At 39.5% G+C, this 22,258-nt stretch overlaps 1 protein-coding gene across 1 annotated transcript in view; it reads left to right on the top strand.

Moving 5' to 3' along the window:
- Positions 1-22,258, top strand: part of LOC137352793 (mucin-22-like) — a 191,329-nt gene that overhangs the window by 60,047 nt on the left and 109,024 nt on the right. The window contains exon 4 of the mRNA XM_068018621.1: positions 19,425-19,535. Within this exon, the coding sequence (XP_067874722.1) occupies positions 19,425-19,535 (111 nt within the window). The remainder of the gene's footprint in view (positions 1-19,424; positions 19,536-22,258) is intronic.

Below are 22,258 nucleotides of genomic sequence, written 5' to 3'. Positions count from 1 at the left end.
GTGTGTAGATATCAGTATTGTTATCGACAGGAGTGGGATATTGAAAGTGTACAGTGTGTAGTTATCAGTAGAGTTATAGACAGGAGTGGGATATTGACAGTGTACGGTGTGTAGATATCAGTATAGTTATAGACAGGAGTGGGATATTGACAGTGTACAGTGTGTAGATATCAGTAGAGTTATCGACAGGAGTGGGATATTGACAGTGTACGGTGTGTAGATATCAGTATAGTTATTAACAGGAGTGGGATATTGACAGTGTGCAGTGTGTGGATATCAGTAGAGTTATAGACAGGAGTGGCATATTGACAGTGTACAGTGTGTAGATATCAGTATAGTTATAGACAGGAGTGGGATATTGACAGTGTACAGTGTGTAGATATCAGTATTGTTATAGACAGGAGTGGGATATTGACAGTGTACAGTGTGTAGATATCAGTATTGTTATAGACAGGAGTGGGATATTGACAGTGTACAGTGTGTAGATATCAGTATAGTTATAGACAGGAGTGGGATATTGACATTGTACAGTGTGTGGATATCAGTATAGTTATAGACAGGAGTGGGATATTGACAGTGTACAGTGTGTGGATATCAGTATAGTTATAGACAGGAGCGGGATATTGACAGTGTACAGTGTGTGGATATCAGAATAGTTATAGACAGGAGTGGGATATTGACAGTGTACAGTGTGTAGATATCAGTAGAGTTATAGACAGGAGTGGGATATTGACAGTGTACGGTGTGTAGATATCAGTATAGTTATTAACAGGAGTGGGATATTGACAGTGTGCAGTGTGTAGATATCAGAATAGTTATAGACAGGAGTGGGATATTGACAGTGTACAGTGTGTAGATATCAGTATAGTTATAGACAGGAGTGGGATATTGACAGTGTACAGTGTGTAGATATCAGTATAGTTATAGACAGGAGTGGGATATTGACAGTGTACAGTGTGTAGATATCAGTATAGTTATAGACAGGAGTGGGATATTGACAGTGTACAGTGTGTAGATATCAGTAGAGTTATAGACAGGAGTGGGATATTGACAGTGTACAGTGTGTAGATATCAGTATAGTTATAGACAGGAGTGGGATATTGACAGTGTACAGTGTGTAGATATCAGTAGTGTTATAGACAGGAGTGGGATATTGACAGTGTACAGTGTGTGGATATCAGTATAGTTATAGACAGGAGTGGGATATTGACAGTGTACAGTGTGTAGATATCAGTATAGTTATAGACAGGAGTGGGATATTGACAGTGTACAGTGTGTAGATATCAGTATAGTTATAGACAGGAGTGGGATATTGACAGTGTACAGTGTGTGGATATCAGTAGAGTTATAGACAGGAGTGGGATATTGACAGTGTACAGTGTGTAGATATCAGTACAGTTATAGACAGGAGTGGGATATTGACAGCATACAGTGTGTAGATATCAGTATAGTTATAGACAGGAGTGGGATATTGACAATGTACAGTGTGTAGATATCAGTAGAGTTAAAGACAGGAGTGGGATATTGACAGTGTACAGTGTGCAGATATCAGTATAGTTATAGACAGGAGTGGGATATTGACAGAGTGCAGTGTGTGGATATCAGTATAGTTATAGAAAGGAGTGGGATATTGACAGTGTACAGTGTGTGCATATCAGTATAGTTATAGACAGGAGTGGGATATTGACAGTGTACAGTGTGTGGATATCAGTATAGTTATAGACAGGAGTGGGATATTGACAGTGTACAGTGTGTGGATATCAGTATAGTTATAGACAGGAGTGGGATATTGACAGTGTACAGTGTGTGGATATCAGTATAGTTATAGACAGGAGTGGGATATTGACAGTGTACAGTGTGTGGATATCAGTATAGTTATAGACAGGAGTGGGATATTGACAGTGTACAGTGTGTGGATATCAGAATAGTTATAGACAGGAGTGGGATATTGACAGTGTACAGTGTGTAGATATCAGTATTGTTATCGACAGGAGTGGGATATTGAAAGTGTACAGCGTGTAGATATCAGTATAGTTATAGACAGGAGTGGGATATTGACAGTGTACAGTGTGTAGATATCAGTATAGTTATAGACAGGAGTGGGATATTGACAGTGTGCAGTGTGTAGATATCAGTATTGTTATCGACAGGAGTGGGATATTGACAGTGTACAGTGTGTAGATATCAGTATAGTTATAGACAGCAGTGGGATATTGACAGTGTACAGTATGTAGATATCAGTAGAGTTAGAGACAGGAGTGGGATATTGACAGTGTACAGTGTGTAGATATCAGTAGAGTTAAAGACAGGAGTGGGATATTGACAGTGTACAGTGTGTAGATATCAGTATAGTTAGAGACAGGAGTGGGATATTGACCGTGTACAGTGTGTGGATATCAGTATAGTTATAGACAGGAGTGGGATATTGACAGTGTACGGTGTGTGGATATCAGTAGAGTTATAGACAGGAGTGGGATATTGACAGTGTACAGTGTTTAGATATCAGTATAGTTATAGACAGGAGTGGGATATTGACAGTGTACAGTGTGTAGATATCAGTATAGTTATAGACAGGAGTGGGATATTGACATTGTACAGTGTGTGGATATCAGTATAGTTATAGACAGGAGCGGGATATTGACAGTGTACAGTGTGTGGATATCAGAATAGTTATAGACAGGAGTGGGATATTGACAGTGTACAGTGTGTGGATATCAGAATAGTTATAGACAGGAGTGGGATATTGACAGTGTACAGTGTGTAGATATCAGTATTGTTACAGACAGGAGCGGGATATTGACAGTGTACAGTGTGTGGATATCAGAATAGTTATAGACAGGAGTGGGATATTGACAGTGTACAGTGTGTAGATATCAGTATAGTTATAGACAGGAGTGGGATATTGACAGTGTACAGTGTGTAGATATCAGTATTGTTATCGACAGGAGTGGGATATTGAAAGTGTACAGTGTGTAGTTATCAGTAGAGTTATAGACAGGAGTGGGATATTGACAGTGTATGGTGTGTAGATATCAGTATAGTTATAGACAGGAGTGGGATATTGACAGTGTACAGTGTGTAGATATCAGTATAGTTATCGACAGGAGTGGGATATTGACAGTGTACGGTGTGTAGATATCAGTATAGTTATTAACAGGAGTGGGATATTGACAGTGTGCAGTGTGTGGATATCAGTAGAGTTATAGACAGGAGTTGCATACTGACAGTGTACAGTGTGTAGATATCAGTATAGTTATAGACAGGAGTGGGATATTGACAGTGTACAGTGTGTAGATATCAGTATTGTTATAGACAGGAGTGGGATATTGACAGTGTACAGTGTGTAGATATGAGTATTGTTATAGACAGGAGTGGGATATTGACAGTGTACAGTGTGTAGATATCAGTATAGTTATAGACAGGAGTGGGATATTGACATTGTACAGTGTGTGGATATCAGTATAGTTATCGACAGGAGTGGGATATTGACAGTGTACAGTGTGTGGATATCAGTATAGTTATAGACAGGAGCGGGATATTGACAGTGTACAGTGTGTGGATATCAGAATAGTTATAGACAGGAGTGGGATATTGACAGTGTACAGTGTGTAGATATCAGTAGAGTTATAGACAGGAGTGGGATATTGACAGTGTACGGTGTGTAGATATCAGTATAATTATTAACAGGAGTGGGATATTGACAGTGTGCAGTGTGTAGATATCAGAATAGTTATAGACAGGAGTGGGATATTGACAGTGGACAGTGTGTAGATATCAGTAGAGTTATAGACAGGAGTGGGATATTGACAGTGTACGGTGTGTAGATATCAGTATAGTTATTAACAGGAGTGGGATATTGACAGTGTGCAGTGTGTAGATATCAGTATAGTTATTAACAGGAGTGGGATATTGACAGTGTACAGTGTGTAGATATCAGTATAGTTATAGGCAGGAGTGGGATATTGAGATTGTACGGTGTGTAGATATCAGTATAGTTATTAACAGGAGTGGGATATTGACAGTGTGCAGTGTGTGGATATCAGTAGAGTTATAGACAGGAGTGGGATATTGACAGTGTGCAGTGTGTAGATATCAGTATAGTTATGGACAGGAGTGGGATATTGACAGTGTACAGTGTGTAGATATCAGTATAGTTATAGGCAGGAGTGGGATATTGAGATTGTACGGTGTGTAGATATCAGTATAGTTACAGACAGGAGTGGGATATTGTCAGTGTACATTGTGTAACTATCAGTACTGTTATTAACAGGAGTGGGATATTGACAGTATACAGTGTGTAACTATCAGTACAGTTATTAACAGGAGTGGGATATTGTCAGTGTACAGTCTGTAACTATCAGTACAGTTATTAACAGGAGTGGGATATTGTCAGTGTACAGTTTGTAACTATCAGTACAGTTATTAACAAGAGTGGGATATTGTCAGTGCACTGTGTGTAACTATCAGTACAGTTATTAACAGGAGTGGGATATTGTCAGTGTACAGTGTGTAAATATCAGTACAGTTATTAACAGGAGTGGGATATTGTCAGTGTACAGTGTGTAACTATCAGTACAGTTATTAACAGGAGTGGGATATTGTCAGTGCACTGTGTGTAACTATCAGTACAGTTATTAACAGGAGTGGGATATTGTCAGTGTACAGTGTGTGAATATCAGTACAGTTATTAACAGGAGTGGGATATTGACAGTGTACAGTGTGTGGATATCAGAATAGTTATAGACAGGAGTGGGATATTGACAGTGTACAGTGTGTAGATATCAGTATTGTTATCGACAGGAGTGGGATATTGAAAGTGTACAGTGTGTAGTTATCAGTATAGTTATAGACAGGAGTGGGATATTGACAGTGTACAGTGTGTGGATATCAGTATAGTTATAGACAGGAGCGGGATATTGACAGTGTACAGTGTGTGGATATCAGAATAGTTATAGACAGGAGTGGGATATTGACAGTGTACAGTGTGTAGATATCAGTATTGTTATCGACAGGAGTGGGATATTGAAAGTGTACAGTGTGTAGTTATCAGTAGAGTTATAGACAGGAGTGGGATATTGACAGTGTACGGTGTGTAGATATCAGTATAGTTATAGACAGGAGTGGGATATTGACAGTGTACAGTGTGTAGATATCTGTATAGTTATAGACAGGAGTGGGATATTGACAGTGTACGGTGTGTAGATATCAGTATAGTTATTAACAGGAGTGGGATATTGACAGTGTGCAGTGTGTGGATATCAGTAGAGTTATAGACAGGAGTGGCATATTGACAGTGTACAGTGTGTAGATATCAGTATAGTTATAGACAGGAGTGGGATATTGACAGTGTACAGTGTGTAGATATCAGTATTGTTATAGACACGAGTGGGATATTGACAGTGTACAGTGTGTAGATATCAGTATTGTTATAGACAGGAGTGGGATATTGACAGTGTACAGTGTGTAGATATCAGTATAGTTATAGACAGGAGTGGGATATTGACAGTGTACAGTGTGTGGATATCAGTAGAGTTATAGACAGGAGTGGGATATTGACAGTGTACAGTGTGTGGATATCAGAATAGTTATAGACAGGAGTGGGATATTGACAGTGTACAGTGTGTAGATATCAGTATAGTTATAGACAGGTGTGGGATATTGACAGTGTGCAGTGTGTAGATATCAGTATAGTTATAGACAGGAGTGGGATATTGACAGTGTACAGTGTGTAGATATCAGTATAGTTATAGACAGGAGTGGGATATTGACAGTGTACGGTGTGTAGATATCAGTATAGTTATTAACAGGAGTGGGATATTGACAGTGTGCAGTGTGTAGATATCAGTATAGTTATTAACAGGAGTGGGATATTGACAGTGTACAGTGTGTAGATATCAGTATAGTTATAGGCAGGAGTGGGATATTGAGTTTGTACGGTGTGTAGATATCAGTATAGTTATTAACAGGAGTGGGATATTGACAGTTTGCAGTGTGTGGATATCAGTAGAGTTATAGACAGGAGTGGGATATTGACAGTGTGCAGTGTGTAGATATCAGTATAGTTATGGACAGGAGTGGGATATTGACAGTGTACAGTGTGTAGATATCAGTATTGTTATAGACAGGAGTGGGATATTGACAGTGTACAGTGTGTAGATATCAGTATTGTTATAGACAGGAGTGGGATATTGACAGTGTACAGTGTGTAGATATCAGTATAGTTATAGACAGGAGTGGGATATTGACAGTGTACAGTGTGTGGATATCAGTAGAGTTATAGACAGGAGTGGGATATTGACAGTGTACAGTGTGTGGATATCAGAATAGTTATAGACAGGAGTGGGATATTGACAGTGTACAGTGTGTAGATATCAGTATAGTTATAGACAGGTGTGGGATATTGACAGTGTGCAGTGTGTAGATATCAGTATAGTTATAGACAGGAGTGGGATATTGACAGTGTACAGTGTGTAGATATCAGTATAGTTATAGACAGGAGAGGGATATTGACAGTGTACAGTGTGTAGATATCAGTATTGTTATAGACAGGAGTGGGATATTGACAGTGTACAGTGTGTAGATATCAGTATTGTTATAGACAGGAGTGGGATATTGACATTGTACAGTGTGTGGATATCAGTATAGTTATAGACAGGAGTGGGATATTGACAGTGTACAGTGTGTGGATATCAGTATAGTTATAGACAGGAGCGGGATATTGACAGTGTACAGTGTGTGGATATCAGAATAGTTATAGACAGGAGTGGGATATTGACAGTGTACAGTGTGTAGATATCAGTAGAGTTATAGACAGGAGTGGGATATTGACAGTGTACGGTGTGTAGATATCAGTATAGTTATAGACAGGAGTGGGATATTGACAGTGTACAATGTGTAGATATCAGTATAGTTATTAACAGGAGTGGGATATTGACAGTGTGCAGTGTGCAGATATCAGAATAGTTATAGACAGGAGTGGGATATTGACAGTGTACAGTGTGTAGATATCAGTAGAGTTATAGACAGGAGTGGGATATTGACAGTGTACGGTGTGTAGATATCAGTATAGTTATTAACCGGAGTGGGATATTGACAGTGTGCAGTGTGTAGATATCAGTATAGTTATTAACAGGAGTGGGATATTGACAGTGTACAGTGTGTAGATATCAGTATAGTTATAGGCAGGAGAGGGATATTGAGATTGTACGGTGTGTAGATATCAGTATAGTTATTAACAGGAGTGGGATATTGACAGTGTGCAGTGTGTGGATATCTGTAGAGTTATAGACAGGAGTGGCATATTGACAGTGTGCAGTGTGTAGATATCAGTATAGTTATGGACAGGAGTGGGATATTGACAGTGTACAGTGTGTAGATATCAGTATAGTTATAGGCAGGAGTGGGATATTGAGATTGTACGGTGTGTAGATATCAGTATAGTTACAGACAGGAGTGGGATATTGTCAGTGTACATTGTGTAACTATCAGTACTGTTATTAACAGGAGTGGGATATTGACAGTATACAGTGTGTAACTATCAGTACAGTTATTAACAGGAGTGGGATATTGTCAGTGTACAGTCTGTAACTATCAGTACAGTTATTAACAGGAGTGGGATATTGTCAGTGTACAGTTTGTAACTATCAGTACAGTTATTAACAAGAGTGGGATATTGTCAGTGCACTGTGTGTAACTATCAGTACAGTTATTAACAGGAGTGGGATATTGTCAGTGTACAGTGTGTAAATATCAGTACAGTTATTAACAGGAGTGGGATATTGTCAGTGTACAGTGTGTAACTATCAGTACAGTTATTAACAGGAGTGGGATATTGTCAGTGCACTGTGTGTAACTATCAGTACAGTTATTAACAGGAGTGGGATATTGTCAGTGTACAGTGTGTGAATATCAGTACAGTTATTAACAGGAGTGGGATATTGACAGTGTACAGTGTGTGAATATCAGTACAGTTATTAACAGGAGTGGGATATTTTCAGTGGACAGTGTGTAACTATCAGTACAGTTATTAACAGCAGTGGGATATTGTCAGTGTACAGTGTGTGAATATCAGTACAGTTATTAACAGGAGTGTGATATTGTCAGTGTACATTGTGTGAATATCAGTACAGTTATTAACAGGAGTGGGATATTGTCAGTGTACAGTGTGTAACTATCAGTACAGTTATTAACAGGAGTGTGATATTGTCAGTGTACAGTGTGTAACTATCAGTACAGTTATTAACAGGAGTGTGATATTGTCAGTGTACAGTGTGTAACTATCAGTACTGTTATTAACAGGAGTGGGATATTGTCAGTGTACAGTGTGTAACTATCAGTACAGTTATTAACAGGAGTGGGATATTGTCAGTGTACAGTGTGTAACTATCAGTACAGTTATTAACAGGAGTGTGATATTTTCAGTGTACAGTGTGTAACTATCAGTACAGTTATTAACAGGAGTGTGATATTTTCAGTGTACTGCGTGTAACTATCAGTACAGTTATTAACAGCAGTGGGATATTGTCAGTGTACAGTGTGTAACTATCAGTACAGTTATTAACAGGAGTGGGATATTGTCAGTGTACTGTGTGTAACTATCAGTACAGTTATTAACAGGAGTGGGATATTGTCAGTGTACAGTGTGTAACTATCAGTACTGTTATTAACAGGAGTGGGATATTGTCAGTGTACAGTGTGTAACTATCAGTACAGTTATTAACAGGAGTGGGATATTGTCAGTGTACAGTGTGTAACTATCAGTACAGTTATTAACAGGAGTGGGATATTGTCAGTGTACTGTGTGTAACTATCAGTACAGTTATTAACAGGAGTGGGATATTGTCAGTGTACAGTGTGTAACTATCAGTACAGTTATTAACAGGAGTGGGATATTGTCAGTGTACAGTGTGTAACTATCAGTACAGTTATTAACAGGAGTGTGATATTGTCAGTGTACAGTGTGTAACTATCAGTACAGTTATTAACAGGAGTGGGATATTGTCAGTGTACAGTGTGTAACTATCAGTACAGTTATTAACAGGAGTGGGATATTGTCAGTGTACAGTGTGTAACTATCAGTACAGTTATTAACAGGAGTGGGATATTGTCAGTGTACTGTGTGTAACTATCAGTACAGTTATTAACAGGAGTGGGATATTGTCAGTGTACAGTGTGTAACTATCAGTACAGTTATTAACAGGAGTGGGATATTGTCAGTGTACAGTGTGTAACTATCAGTACTGTTATTAACAGGAGTGGGATATTGCCAATGTACAGTGTGTAAATATCAGTACAGTTATTAACAGGAGTGGGATATTGTCAGTGTACAGTGTGTAACTATCAGTACAGTTATTAACAGCAGTGGGATATTGACAGTGTACAGTGTGTAACTATCAGTACAGTTATTAATAGGAGTGGGATATTGTCAGTGTACAGTGTGTAACTATCAGTACAGTTATTAACAGGAGTGGGATATTGTCAGTGTACAGTTTGTAACTATCAGTACAGTTATTAACAGGAGTGGGATATTGTCAGTGTACAGTGTGTAACTTTCAGTACAGTTATTAACAGGAGTGGGATATTGTCAGTGTACAGTGTGTAACTATCAGTACAGTTATTAACAGGAGTGGGATATTGTCAGTGTACAGTGTGTAACTATCAGTACTGTTATTAACAGGAGTGGGATATTGTCAGTGTACAGTTTGTAACTATCAGTACAGTTATTAACAGGAGTGGGATATTGTCAGTGTACAGTGTGTAACTATCAGTACAGTTATTAACAGGAGTGGGATATTGTCAGTGTACAGTTTGTAACTATCAGTACAGTTAATAACCGGAGTGTGATATTGTCAGTGTACAGTGTGTAACTATCAGTACAGTTATTAACAAGAGTGGGATATTGTCAGTGTACAGTATGTAACTATCAGTACAGTTATTAACAGGAGTGGGATATTGTCTTTGTACATTGTGTATCTTTCAGTACAGTTATTAACAGGAGTGGGATATTGACAGTGTACAGTGTGTAACTATCAGTACAGTTATTAACAGGAGTGGGATATTGTCTGTGTACAGCGTGTAACTTTCAGTACAGTTATTAACAGGAGTGGGATATTGACAGTGTACAGTGTGTAACTATCAGTACAGTTATTAACAGGAGTGGGATATTGTCAGTGTACAGTGTGTAACTATCAGTACAGTTATTGACAGGAGTGGGATATTGTCAGTGTACAGTGTGTAACTTCTTTTGGGCCTCCTTATCTCGAGAGACAATGGATACGCGCCTGGAGGTGGTCAGTGGTTTGTGAAGCGGCGCCTGGAGTGGCTATAAAGGCCAATTCTGGAGTGACAGGCTCTTCCACAGGTGCTGCAGAGAAATTTGTTTGTTGGGGCTGTTGCACAGTTGGCTCTCCCCTTGCGCCTCTGTCTTTTTTCCTGCCAACTACTAAGTCTCTTCGACTCGCCACAATTTAGCCCTGTCTTTATGGCTGCCCGCCAGCTCTGGCGAATGCTGGCAACTGACTCCCACGACTTGTGATCAATGTCACACGATTTCATGTCACGTTTGCAGACGTCTTTATAACGGAGACATGGACAGCCGGTGGGTCTGATACCAGTGGCGAGCTCGCTGTACAATGTGTCTTTGGGGATCCTGCCATCTTCCATGCGGCTCACATGGCCAAGCCATCTCAAGCGCCGCTGACTCAGTAGTGTGTATAAGCTGGGGGTGTTGGCCGCTTCAAGGACTTCTGTGTTGGAGATATAGTCCTGCCACCTGATGCCAAGTATTCTCCGAAGGCAGCGAAGATGGAATGAATTGAGACGTCGCTCTTGGCTGGCATACGTTGTCCAGGCCTCGCTGCCGTAGAGCAAGGTACTGAGGACACAGGCCTGATACACTCGGACTTTTGTGTTCCGTGTCAGTGCGCCATTTTCCCACACTCTCTTGGCCAGTCTGGACATAGCAGTGGAAGCCTTACCCATGCGCTTGTTGATTTCTGCATCTAGAGACAGGTTACTGGTGATAGTTGAGCCTAGGTAGGTGAACTCTTGAACCACTTCCAGAGCGTGGTCGCCAATATTGATGGATGGAGCATTTCTGACATCCTGACCCATGATGTTCGTTTTCTTGAGGCTGATGGTTAGGCCAAATTCATTGCAGGCAGACGCAAACCTGTCGATGAGACTCTGCAGGCATTCTTCAGTGTGAGATGTTAAAGCAGCATCGTCAGCAAAGAGGAGTTCTCTGATGAGGACTTTCCGTACTTTGGACTTCGCTCTTAGACGGGCAAGGTTGAACAACCTGCCCCCTGATCTTGTGTGGAGGAAAATTCCTTCTTCAGAGGATTTGAACGCATGTGAAAGCAGCAGGGAGAAGAAAATCCCAAAAAGTGTGGGTGCGAGAACACAGCCCTGTTTCACACCACTCAGGATAGGAAAGGGCTCTGATGAGGAGCCTATCAGTACAGTTATTAACAGGAGTGGGATATTGTCAGTGTACTTCTACTTTTGGGCCTCCTTATCTCGAGAGACAATGGATACGCGCCTGGAGGTGGTCAGTGGTTTGTGAAGCAGCGCCTGGAGTGGCTATAAAGGCCAATTCTGGAGTGACAGGCTCTTCCAGAACCCTATATTGTCAGTGTACAGTGTGTAACTATCAGTAGAGTTATTGACAGGAGTGGGATATTGTCAGTGTACAGTGTGTAACTATCAGTACAGTTATTAACAGGAGTGGGATATTGTCAGTGTACAGTGTGTAACTATCAGTACAGTTATTAACAGGAGTGGGATATTGTCAGTGTCCAGTGTGTAACTATCAGTACAGTTATTAACCGGAGTGTGATATTGTCAGTGTACAGTGTGTAACTATCAGTACTGTTATGAACAAGAGTGGGATATTGACAGTGTACAGTGTGTAACTATCAGTATAGTTATTAATAGGAGTGGGATATTGTCAGTGTACAGTGTGTAACTATCAGTTCAGTTATTAACAGGAGTGGGATATTGTCAGTGTACAGTTTGTAACTATCAGTACAGTTATTAACAGGAGTGGGATATTGTCAGTGTCCAGTGTGTAACTATCAGTACAGTTATTAACAGGAGTAGGATATTGTCAGTGTCCAGTGTGTAACAATCAGTACTGTGATTGACAGGAGTGGGATAATGTCAGTGTACAGTGTGTAACTATCAGTACAGTTATTAACAGGAGTGGGATATTGTCAGTGTCCAGTGTGTAACTATCAGTACAGTTATTAACAGGAGTGGGATATTGTCAGTGTCCAGTGTGTAACAATCAGTACTGTTATTGACAGGAGTGGGATATTGTCAGTGTACAGTGTGTAACTATCAGTACAGTTATTAACAGAAGTGGGATATTGTCAGTGTACAGTGTGTAACTATCAGTACAGTTATTAACAGGAGTGGGATATTGACAGTGTCCAGTGTGTAACTATCGGTACACTTATTAACAGGAGTGGGATATTGTCAGTGTCCAGTGTGTAACTATCAGTACAGTTATTCACAGGAGTGGGATATTGTCAGTGTCCAGTGTGTAACTATCAGTACTGTTATTGACAGGAGTGGGATATTGTCAGTGTACAGTGTGTAACTATCAGTACAGTTATTAACAGGAGTGGGATATTGTCAGTGTACAGTGTGTAACTATCAGTACAGTCATTAACAGGAGTGTGATATTGTCAGTGTACAGTGTGTAACTATCAGTACAGTTATTAACAGGAGTGGGATATTGTCAGTGTACAGTGTGTAACTATCAGTACAGTTATTAACAGGAGTGGGATATTGACAGTGTACAGTGTGTAACTATCAGTACAGTTATTAACAGGAGTGGGATATTGTCAGTGTACAGTGTGTAACTAGCAGTACAGTTATTAACAGGAGAGGGATATTGTCTGTGTACAGTGTGTAACTATCAGTATAGTTATTAACAAGAGTGGGATATTGTCAGTGTACAGTGTGTAACTATCAGTACAGTTATTAACAGGAGTGGGATATTGTCAGTGTACAGTGTGTAACTATCAGTACAGTTATTAACAGAAGTGGGATATTGTCTGTGTACAGTGTGTAACTATCAGTACAGTTATTAACAGGAGTGGGATATTGTCAGTGTACAGTGTGTAACTATCAGTACAGTTATTAACAGGAGTGGGATATTGTCAGTGTACAGTGTGTAACTATCAGTACAGTTATTAACAGGAGTGGGATATTGTCAGTGTACAGTGTGTAACTATCAGTACAGTTATTAACAGGAGTGGGATATTGTCAGTGTACAGTGTGTAACTATCAGTACTGTTATTAACAGGAGTGTGATATTGTCAGTGTACAGTGTGGAACTATCCGTACAGTTATTAACAGGAGTGGGATATTGTCAGTGTACAGTGTGTAACTATCAGTACAGTTATTAACAGGAGTGGGATATTGTCAGTGTACAGTGTGGAACTATCAGTACAGTTATTAACAGGAGTGTGATATTGACAGTGTACAGTGTGTAACTATCAGTACAGTTATTAACAGGAGTGGGATATTGTCAGTGTACAGTGTGTAACTATCAGTACAGTTATTAACAGGAGTGGGATATTGACAGTGTCCAGTGTGTAACTATCGGTACACTTATTAACAGGAGTGGGATATTGTCAGTGTCCAGTGTGTAACTATCAGTACAGTTATTAACAGGAGTGGGATATTGTCAGTGTCCAGTGTGTAACTATCAGTACTGTTATTGACAGGAGTGGGATATTGACAGTGTACAGTGTGTAACTATCAGTACAGTTATTAACAGGAGTGGGATATTGTCAGTGTACAGTGTGTAACTATCAGTACAGTTATTAACAGGAGTGGGATATTGACAGTGTCCAGTGTGTAACTATCGGTACACTTATTAACAGGAGTGGGATATTGTCAGTGTCCAGTGTGTAACTATCAGTACAGTTATTAACAGGAGTGGGATATTGTCAGTGTCCAGTGTGTAACTATCAGTACAGTTATTAACAGGAGTGGGATATTGTCAGTGTACAGTGTGTAACTATCAGTACAGTTATTAACAGGAGTGGGATATTGTCAGTGTACAGTGTGTAACTATCAGTACAGTTATTAACAGGAGTGGGATACTGTCAGTGTACAGTGTGTAACTATCAGTACAGTTATTAACAGGAGTGGGATATTGTCAGTGTACAGTGTGGAACTATCAGTACTGTTATTAACAGGAGTGTGATATTGTCAGTGTACAGTGTGTAACTATCCGTACAGTTATTAACAGGAGTGGGATATTGTCAGTGTACAGTGTGTAACTATCAGTACAGTTATTAACAGGAGTGGGATATTGTCAGTGTACAGTGTGGAACTATCAGTACAGTTATTAACAGGAGTGTGATATTGACAGTGTACAGTGTGTAACTATCAGTATAGTTATTAACAGGAGTGTGATATTGTCAGTGTACAGTGTGTAACTATCAGTACAGTTATTAACAGGAGTGGGATATTGACAGTGTACAGTGTGTAACTATCAGTACAGTTATTAACAGGAGTGGGATATTGACAGTGTACAGTGTGTAACTATAAGTACAGTTATTAACAGGAGTGTAATATTGTCAGTGTAGAGTGTGTAACTATCAGTATAGTTATTAACAGGAGTGTGATATTGTCAGTGTACAGTGTGTAACTATCAGTACAGTTATTAACAGGAGTGGGATATTGTCAGTGTACAGTGTGTAACTATCAGTACATTTATTAACAGGAGTGGGATATTGTCAGTGTACAGTGTGTAACTATCAGTACAGTTATTAACAGGAGTGGGATATTGTCAGTGTACAGTGTGTAACTATCAGTACAGTTATTAACAGGAGTGGGATATTGTCAGTGTACAGTGTGTAACTATCAGTACAGTTATTAACAGGAGTGGGATATTGTCAGTGTACAGTGTGTAACTATCAGTACAGTTATTAACAGGAGTGTGATATTGTCAATGTACAGTGTGTAACTATCAGTATAGTTATTAACAGGAGTGTGATATTGTCAGTGTACAGTGTGTAACTATCAGTACAGTTATTAACAGGAGTGGGATATTGACAGTGTACAGTGTGTAACTATCAGTACAGTTATTAACAGGAGTGGGATATTGTCAGTGTACAGTGTGTAACTATCAGTATAGTTATTAACAGGAGTGGGATATTGTCAGTGTACAGTGTGCAACTATCAGTACAGATATTAACAGGAGTGGGATATTGACAGTGTACAATGTGTAACTATCAGTACAGTTATCAACAGGAGTGGGATATTGACAGTGTACAGTGTGTAACTATCAGTACAGTTATTAACAGGAGTGGGATATTGACAGTGTACAGTGTGTAACTATCAGTACTGTTATTAACAGGAGTGGGATATTGTCAGTGTACAGTGTGTAACTATCAGTACAGTTATTAACCGGAGTGTGATATTGTCAGTGTACAGTGTGTAACTATCAGTACAGTTATTAACAGGAGTGGGATATTGTCAGTGTACAGTGTGTAACTATCAGTACAGTTATTAACAGGAGTGGGATATTGACAGTGTACAGTGTGTAACTATCAGTACAGTTATTAACAGGAGTGGGATATTGTCAGTGTACAGTGTGTAACTAGCAGTACAGTTATTAACAGGAGAGGGATATTGTCTGTGTACAGTGTGTAACTATCAGTATAGTTATTAACAAGAGTGGGATATTGTCAGTGTACAGTGTGTAACTATCAGTACAGTTATTAACAGGAGTGGGATATTGTCAGTGTACAGTGTGTAACTATCAGTACAGTTATTAACAGAAGTGGGATATTGTCTGTGTACAGTGTGTAACTATCAGTACAGTTATTAACAGGAGTGGGATATTGTCAGTGTACAGTGTGTAACTATCAGTACAGTTATTAACAGGAGTGGGATATTGTCAGTGTACAGTGTGTAACTATCAGTACAGTTATTAACAGGAGTGGGATATTGTCAGTGTACAGTGTGTAACTATCAGTACAGTTATTAACAGGAGTGGGATATTGTCAGTGTACAGTGTGTAACTATCAGTACTGTTATTAACAGGAGTGTGATATTGTCAGTGTACAGTGTGGAACTATCCGTACAGTTATTAACAGGAGTGGGATATTGTCAGTGTACAGTGTGTAACTATCAGTACAGTTATTAACAGGAGTGGGATATTGTCAGTGTACAGTGTGGAACTATCAGTACAGTTATTAACAGGAGTGTGATATTGACAGTGTACAGTGTGTAACTATCAGTACAGTTATTAACAGGAGTGGGATATTGTCAGTGTACAGTGTGTAACTATCAGTACAGTTATTAACAGGAGTGGGATATTGACAGTGTCCAGTGTGTAACTATCGGTACACTTATTAACAGGAGTGGGATATTGTCAGTGTCCAGTGTGTAACTATCAGTACAGTTATTAACAGGAGTGGGATATTGTCAGTGTCCAGTGTGTAACTATCAGTACTGTTATTGACAGGAGTGGGATATTGACAGTGTACAGTGTGTAACTATCAGTACAGTTATTAACAGGAGTGGGATATTGTCAGTGTACAGTGTGTAACTATCAGTACAGTTATTAACAGGAGTGGGATATTGACAGTGTCCAGTGTGTAACTATCGGTACACTTATTAACAGGAGTGGGATATTGTCAGTGTCCAGTGTGTAACTATCAGTACAGTTATTAACAGGAGTGGGATATTGTCAGTGTCCAGTGTGTAACTATCAGTACAGTTATTAACAGGAGTGGGATATTGTCAGTGTACAGTGTGTAACTATCAGTACAGTTATTAACAGGAGTGGGATATTGTCAGTGTACAGTGTGTAACTATCAGTACAGTTATTAACAGGAGTGGGATACTGTCAGTGTACAGTGTGTAACTATCAGTACAGTTATTAACAGGAGTGGGATATTGTCAGTGTACAGTGTGGAACTATCAGTACTGTTATTAACAGGAGTGTGATATTGTCAGTGTACAGTGTGTAACTATCCGTACAGTTATTAACAGGAGTGGGATATTGTCAGTGTACAGTGTGTAACTATCAGTACAGTTATTAACAGGAGTGGGATATTGTCAGTGTACAGTGTGGAACTATCAGTACAGTTATTAACAGGAGTGTGATATTGACAGTGTACAGTGTGTAACTATCAGTATAGTTATTAACAGGAGTGTGATATTGTCAGTGTACAGTGTGTAACTATCAGTACAGTTATTAACAGGAGTGGGATATTGACAGTGTACAGTGTGTAACTATCAGTACAGTTATTAACAGGAGTGGGATATTGACAGTGTACAGTGTGTAACTATAAGTACAGTTATTAACAGGAGTGTAATATTGTCAGTGTAGAGTGTGTAACTATCAGTATAGTTATTAACAGGAGTGTGATATTGTCAGTGTACAGTGTGTAACTATCAGTACAGTTATTAACAGGAGTGGGATATTGTCAGTGTACAGTGTGTAACTATCAGTACATTTATTAACAGGAGTGGGATATTGTCAGTGTACAGTGTGTAACTATCAGTACAGTTATTAACAGGAGTGGGATATTGTCAGTGTACAGTGTGTAACTATCAGTACAGTTATTAACAGGAGTGGGATATTGTCAGTGTACAGTGTGTAACTATCAGTACAGTTATTAACAGGAGTGGGATATTGTCAGTGTACAGTGTGTAACTATCAGTACAGTTATTAACAGGAGTGTGATATTGTCAATGTACAGTGTGTAACTATCAGTATAGTTATTAACAGGAGTGTGATATTGTCAGTGTACAGTGTGTAACTATCAGTACAGTTATTAACAGGAGTGGGATATTGACAGTGTACAGTGTGTAACTATCAGTACAGTTATTAACAGGAGTGGGATATTGTCAGTGTACAGTGTGTAACTATCAGTATAGTTATTAACAGGAGTGGGATATTGTCAGTGTACAGTGTGCAACTATCAGTACAGATATTAACAGGAGTGGGATATTGACAGTGTACAATGTGTAACTATCAGTACAGTTATCAACAGGAGTGGGATATTGACAGTGTACAGTGTGTAACTATCAGTACAGTTATTAACAGGAGTGGGATATTGACAGTGTACAGTGTGTAACTATCAGTACTGTTATTAACAGGAGTGGGATATTGTCAGTGTACAGTGTGTAACTATCAGTACAGTTATTAACCGGAGTGTGATATTGTCAGTGTACAGTGTGTAACTATCAGTACAGTTATTAACAGGAGTGGGATATTGACAGTGTACAGTGTGTAACTATCAGTACTGTTATTAACAGGAGTGGGATATTGTCAGTGTACAGTGTGTAACTATCAGTACAGTTATTAACCGGAGTGTGATATTGTCAGTGTACAGTGTGTAACTATCAGTACTGTTATTAACAGGAGTGGGATATTGTCAATGTACATTGTGTAAATATCAGTACAGTTATTAATAGGAGTGGGATATTGTCAGTGTAAAGTGTGTAACTATCAGTACTGTTATTAACATGAGTGGGATATTGTCAGTGTACAGTGTGTAACTATCAGTACAGTTATTAACAGGAGTGGGATATTGTCAGTGTACAGTGTGTAACTATCAGTACAGTTATTAACAGGAGTGGGATATTGACAGTGTACAGTGTGTAACTATCAGTACAGTTATTAACAGGAGTGGGATATTGTCAGTGTACAGTGTGTAACTGTCAGTACTGTTATTAATAGCAATGGGGTGTTTCCCTCTATCTAACTATACTTTATTGTTTGACTTTATATTAATGGGTCTGGAATGCAAAGTTGTGGAAGTTATGCTTCTGATATTTTAAGCTCTGCTCAGAGCCTGTGTCAAGTGACTATTTTCAGTTCTGGCCCCTCCCCTCAGGAAGGATATACTGTCCTCGGGGGCGGGGTGCAGTGCAGTGTTACCAGAATGATCCTGGGGCTGAAAGGGTTAAATTACGAGGACGGGTTGCACAGACTGGGCTTGTATTCCCTCGAGTGTAGAAGATGAAGGGGGTGATCGAATCGAGGGGCTTTAAGATGATTAAAGGATTCGATCGGGTCGATAGAGAGAAACTATTTCCTCTGGTGGGGTTGGGGGATTCCAGAACAAGGGGGCAAAACCTTAAAATCAGAGCCAGGGCGTTCAGGAGTGATGTCACGAAGCACTTCTTCACACAAAGGGGAGTGGGAATCTGAACCTAGAGATGATGCTGGGAAATGGGGAGAGCTGTGATGATTGACATGCTGGGTTTTTGTTGTTTAGGTGTTCCAATGGATATGAAGCAAAGGCGAGTGAATGGTGTTGAGATACAAACTACCAACAATCTGATTGAACTGTCTAGAGAGGCCGAATGGCCTTCTCCAGTATCGGTATTCTTATCTGAAGATGAACTTGACCTCACCTAACTCTTCTCTCTATCTTCAGAAAGATCACCCGCAGGAGTGACAGAGAATAAGAGTCCTCATGAAGACGTGATTAGTAACACACATTCCCACACCGTGACTACACTTGGTACGACCGACACAACACTGCTGGGTAAGTACCACCTCCTTCATTCACACGTAGCTTCCCAGTACAGTGGCAGAGTGTGTTGAAGGCTGCGGTAAGTGTGATATTTGCCTGATGCTCCTTCACTTGTTGTCACATCGTGTGTCGTTCTCATCAGACACAGAGACAGGAGTGGGATATTGATAACTTAAACTGTGCAGAAATCAGTCATTTTATAGGCAGGAGTACGATATTAACACAGGAGAGTGAGTGGCTCACAGTAGCGATATACACTGAAGTTAGATATTGTCAGTGTCCAGTGTGCAGATATCAGTAGATTTGCAGACAGGAGTGGGATATTGACAGTGTACAGTGTGTAGATATCAGTATAGTTATAGACAGGAGTGGGATATTGACAGTGTGCAGTGTGTAGATATCAGTAGAGTTATAGACAGGAGTGGGATATTGACAGTGTGCAGTGTGTAGATATCAGTAGAGTTATAGACAGGAGTGGGATATTGACAGTGTACGGTGTGTGGATATCAGTATAGTTATAGACAGGAGTGGGATATTGACAGTGTACAGTGTGTAGATATCAGTATAGTTATAGACAGGAGTGGGATATTGACAGTGTACAGTGTGTAGATATCAGTATAGTTATAGACAGGAGTGGGATATTGACAGTGTACAGTGTGTAGATATCAGTATAGTTATAGACAGGAGTGGGATATTGACAGTGTACAATGTGTAGATATCAGTATAGTTATAGACAGGAGTGGGATATTGACAGTGTACAGTGTGTAGATATCAGTATAGTTATAGACAGGAGTGGGTTATTGACAGTGTACAGTGTGTAGATATCAGTATAGTTATAGACAGGAGTGGGATATTGACAGTGTACAGTGTGTAGATATCAGTATAGTTATAGACAGGAGTGGGATATTGACAGTGTACGGTGTGTAGATATCAGTATAGTTATAGACAGGAGTGGGATATTGACAGTGTACAGTGTGTAGATATCAGTATAGTTATAGACAGGAGTGGGATATTGACAGTGTACAGTGTGTAGATATCAGTATAGTTATAGACAGGAGTGGGATATTGACAGTGTACAGTGTGTAGATATCAGTATAGTTATAGACAGGAGTGGGATATTGACAGTGTACAGTGTGTGGATATCAGTATAGTTATAGACAGGAGTGGGATATTGACAGTGTACAGTGTGTGGATATCAGTATAGTTAGAGACAGGAGTGGGATATTGACAGTGTGCAGTGTGTGGATATCAGTATAGTTATAGACAGGAGTGGGATATTGACAGTGTACAGTGTGTGGATATCAGTATAGTTAGAGACAGGAGTGGGATATTGACAGTGTGCAGTGTGTGGATATCAGTATAGTTATAGACAGGAGTGGGATATTGACAGTGCACGGTGTGTAGATATCAGTAGAGTTATAGACAGGAGTGGGATATTGACAGTGTACAGTGTGTAGATATCAGTATAGTTATAGACAGGAGTGGGATATTGACAGTGTACAGTGTGTAGATATCAGTATAGTTATAGACAGGAGTGGGATATTGACATTGTACAGTGTGTGGATATCAGTAGAGTTATAGACAGGAGTGGGATATTGACAGTGTACAGTGTGTAGATATCAGTATAGTTATAGACAGGAGTGGGATATTGACAGTGTACAGAGTGTAGATATCAGTATAGTTATAGACAGGAGTGGGATATTGACAGTGTACAGTGTGTGGATATCAGTATAGTTAGAGACAGGAGTGGGATATTGACAGTGTACAGTGTGTAGATATCAGTATAGTTATAGACAGGAGTGGGATATTGACAGTGTACAGTGTGTAGATATCAGTATAGTTATAGACAGGAGTGGGATATTGACAGTGTACAGTGTGTAGATATCAGTATAGTTATAGACAGGAGTGGGATATTGACAGTGTACAGTGTGTAGATATCAGTATAGTTATAGACAGGAGTGGGATATTGACAGTGTACAGTGTGTAGATATCAGTATAGTTATAGACAGGAGTGGGATATTGACAGTGTACAGTGTGTAGATATCAGTATAGTTATAGACAGGAGAGGGATATTGACAGTGTACAGGGTGTAGATATCAGTATAGTTATAGACAGGAGTGGGATATTGACAGTGTACAGTGTGTAGATATCAGTATAGTTATAGACAGGAGAGGGATATTGACAGTGTACAGGGTGTAGATATCAGTATAGTTATAGACAGGAGTGGGATATTGACAGTGTACAGGGTGTAGATATCAGTATAGTTATAGACAGGAGAGGGATATTGACAGTGTACAGGGTGTAGATATCAGTATAGTTATAGACAGGAGTGGGATATTGACAGTGTACAGTGTGTAGATATCAGTATAGTTATAGACAGGAGAGGGATATTGACAGTGTACAGGGTGTAGATGTCAGTATAGTTATAGACAGGAGTGGGATATTGACAGTGTACAGGGTGTAGATATCAGTATAGTTATAGACAGGAGTGGGATATTGACAGTGTACAGGGTGTAGATATCAGTATAGTTATAGACAGGAGTGGGATATTGACAGTGTACAGTGTGTGGATATCAGTAGAGTTAAAGACAGGAGTGGGATATTGACAGTGTGCAGTGTGTAGATATCAGTATAGTTATAGACAGGAGTGGGATATTGACAGTGTACAGTGTGTGGATATCAGTAGAGTTAAAGACAGGAGTGGGATATTGACAGTGTGCAGTGTGTAGATATCA

This window comes from Heterodontus francisci, chromosome 39, assembly GCF_036365525.1.
Source record: "Heterodontus francisci isolate sHetFra1 chromosome 39, sHetFra1.hap1, whole genome shotgun sequence".
NCBI lineage: Eukaryota > Metazoa > Chordata > Chondrichthyes > Heterodontiformes > Heterodontidae > Heterodontus > Heterodontus francisci.
This window is presented reverse-complemented; position numbering and strand designations above follow the sequence as displayed.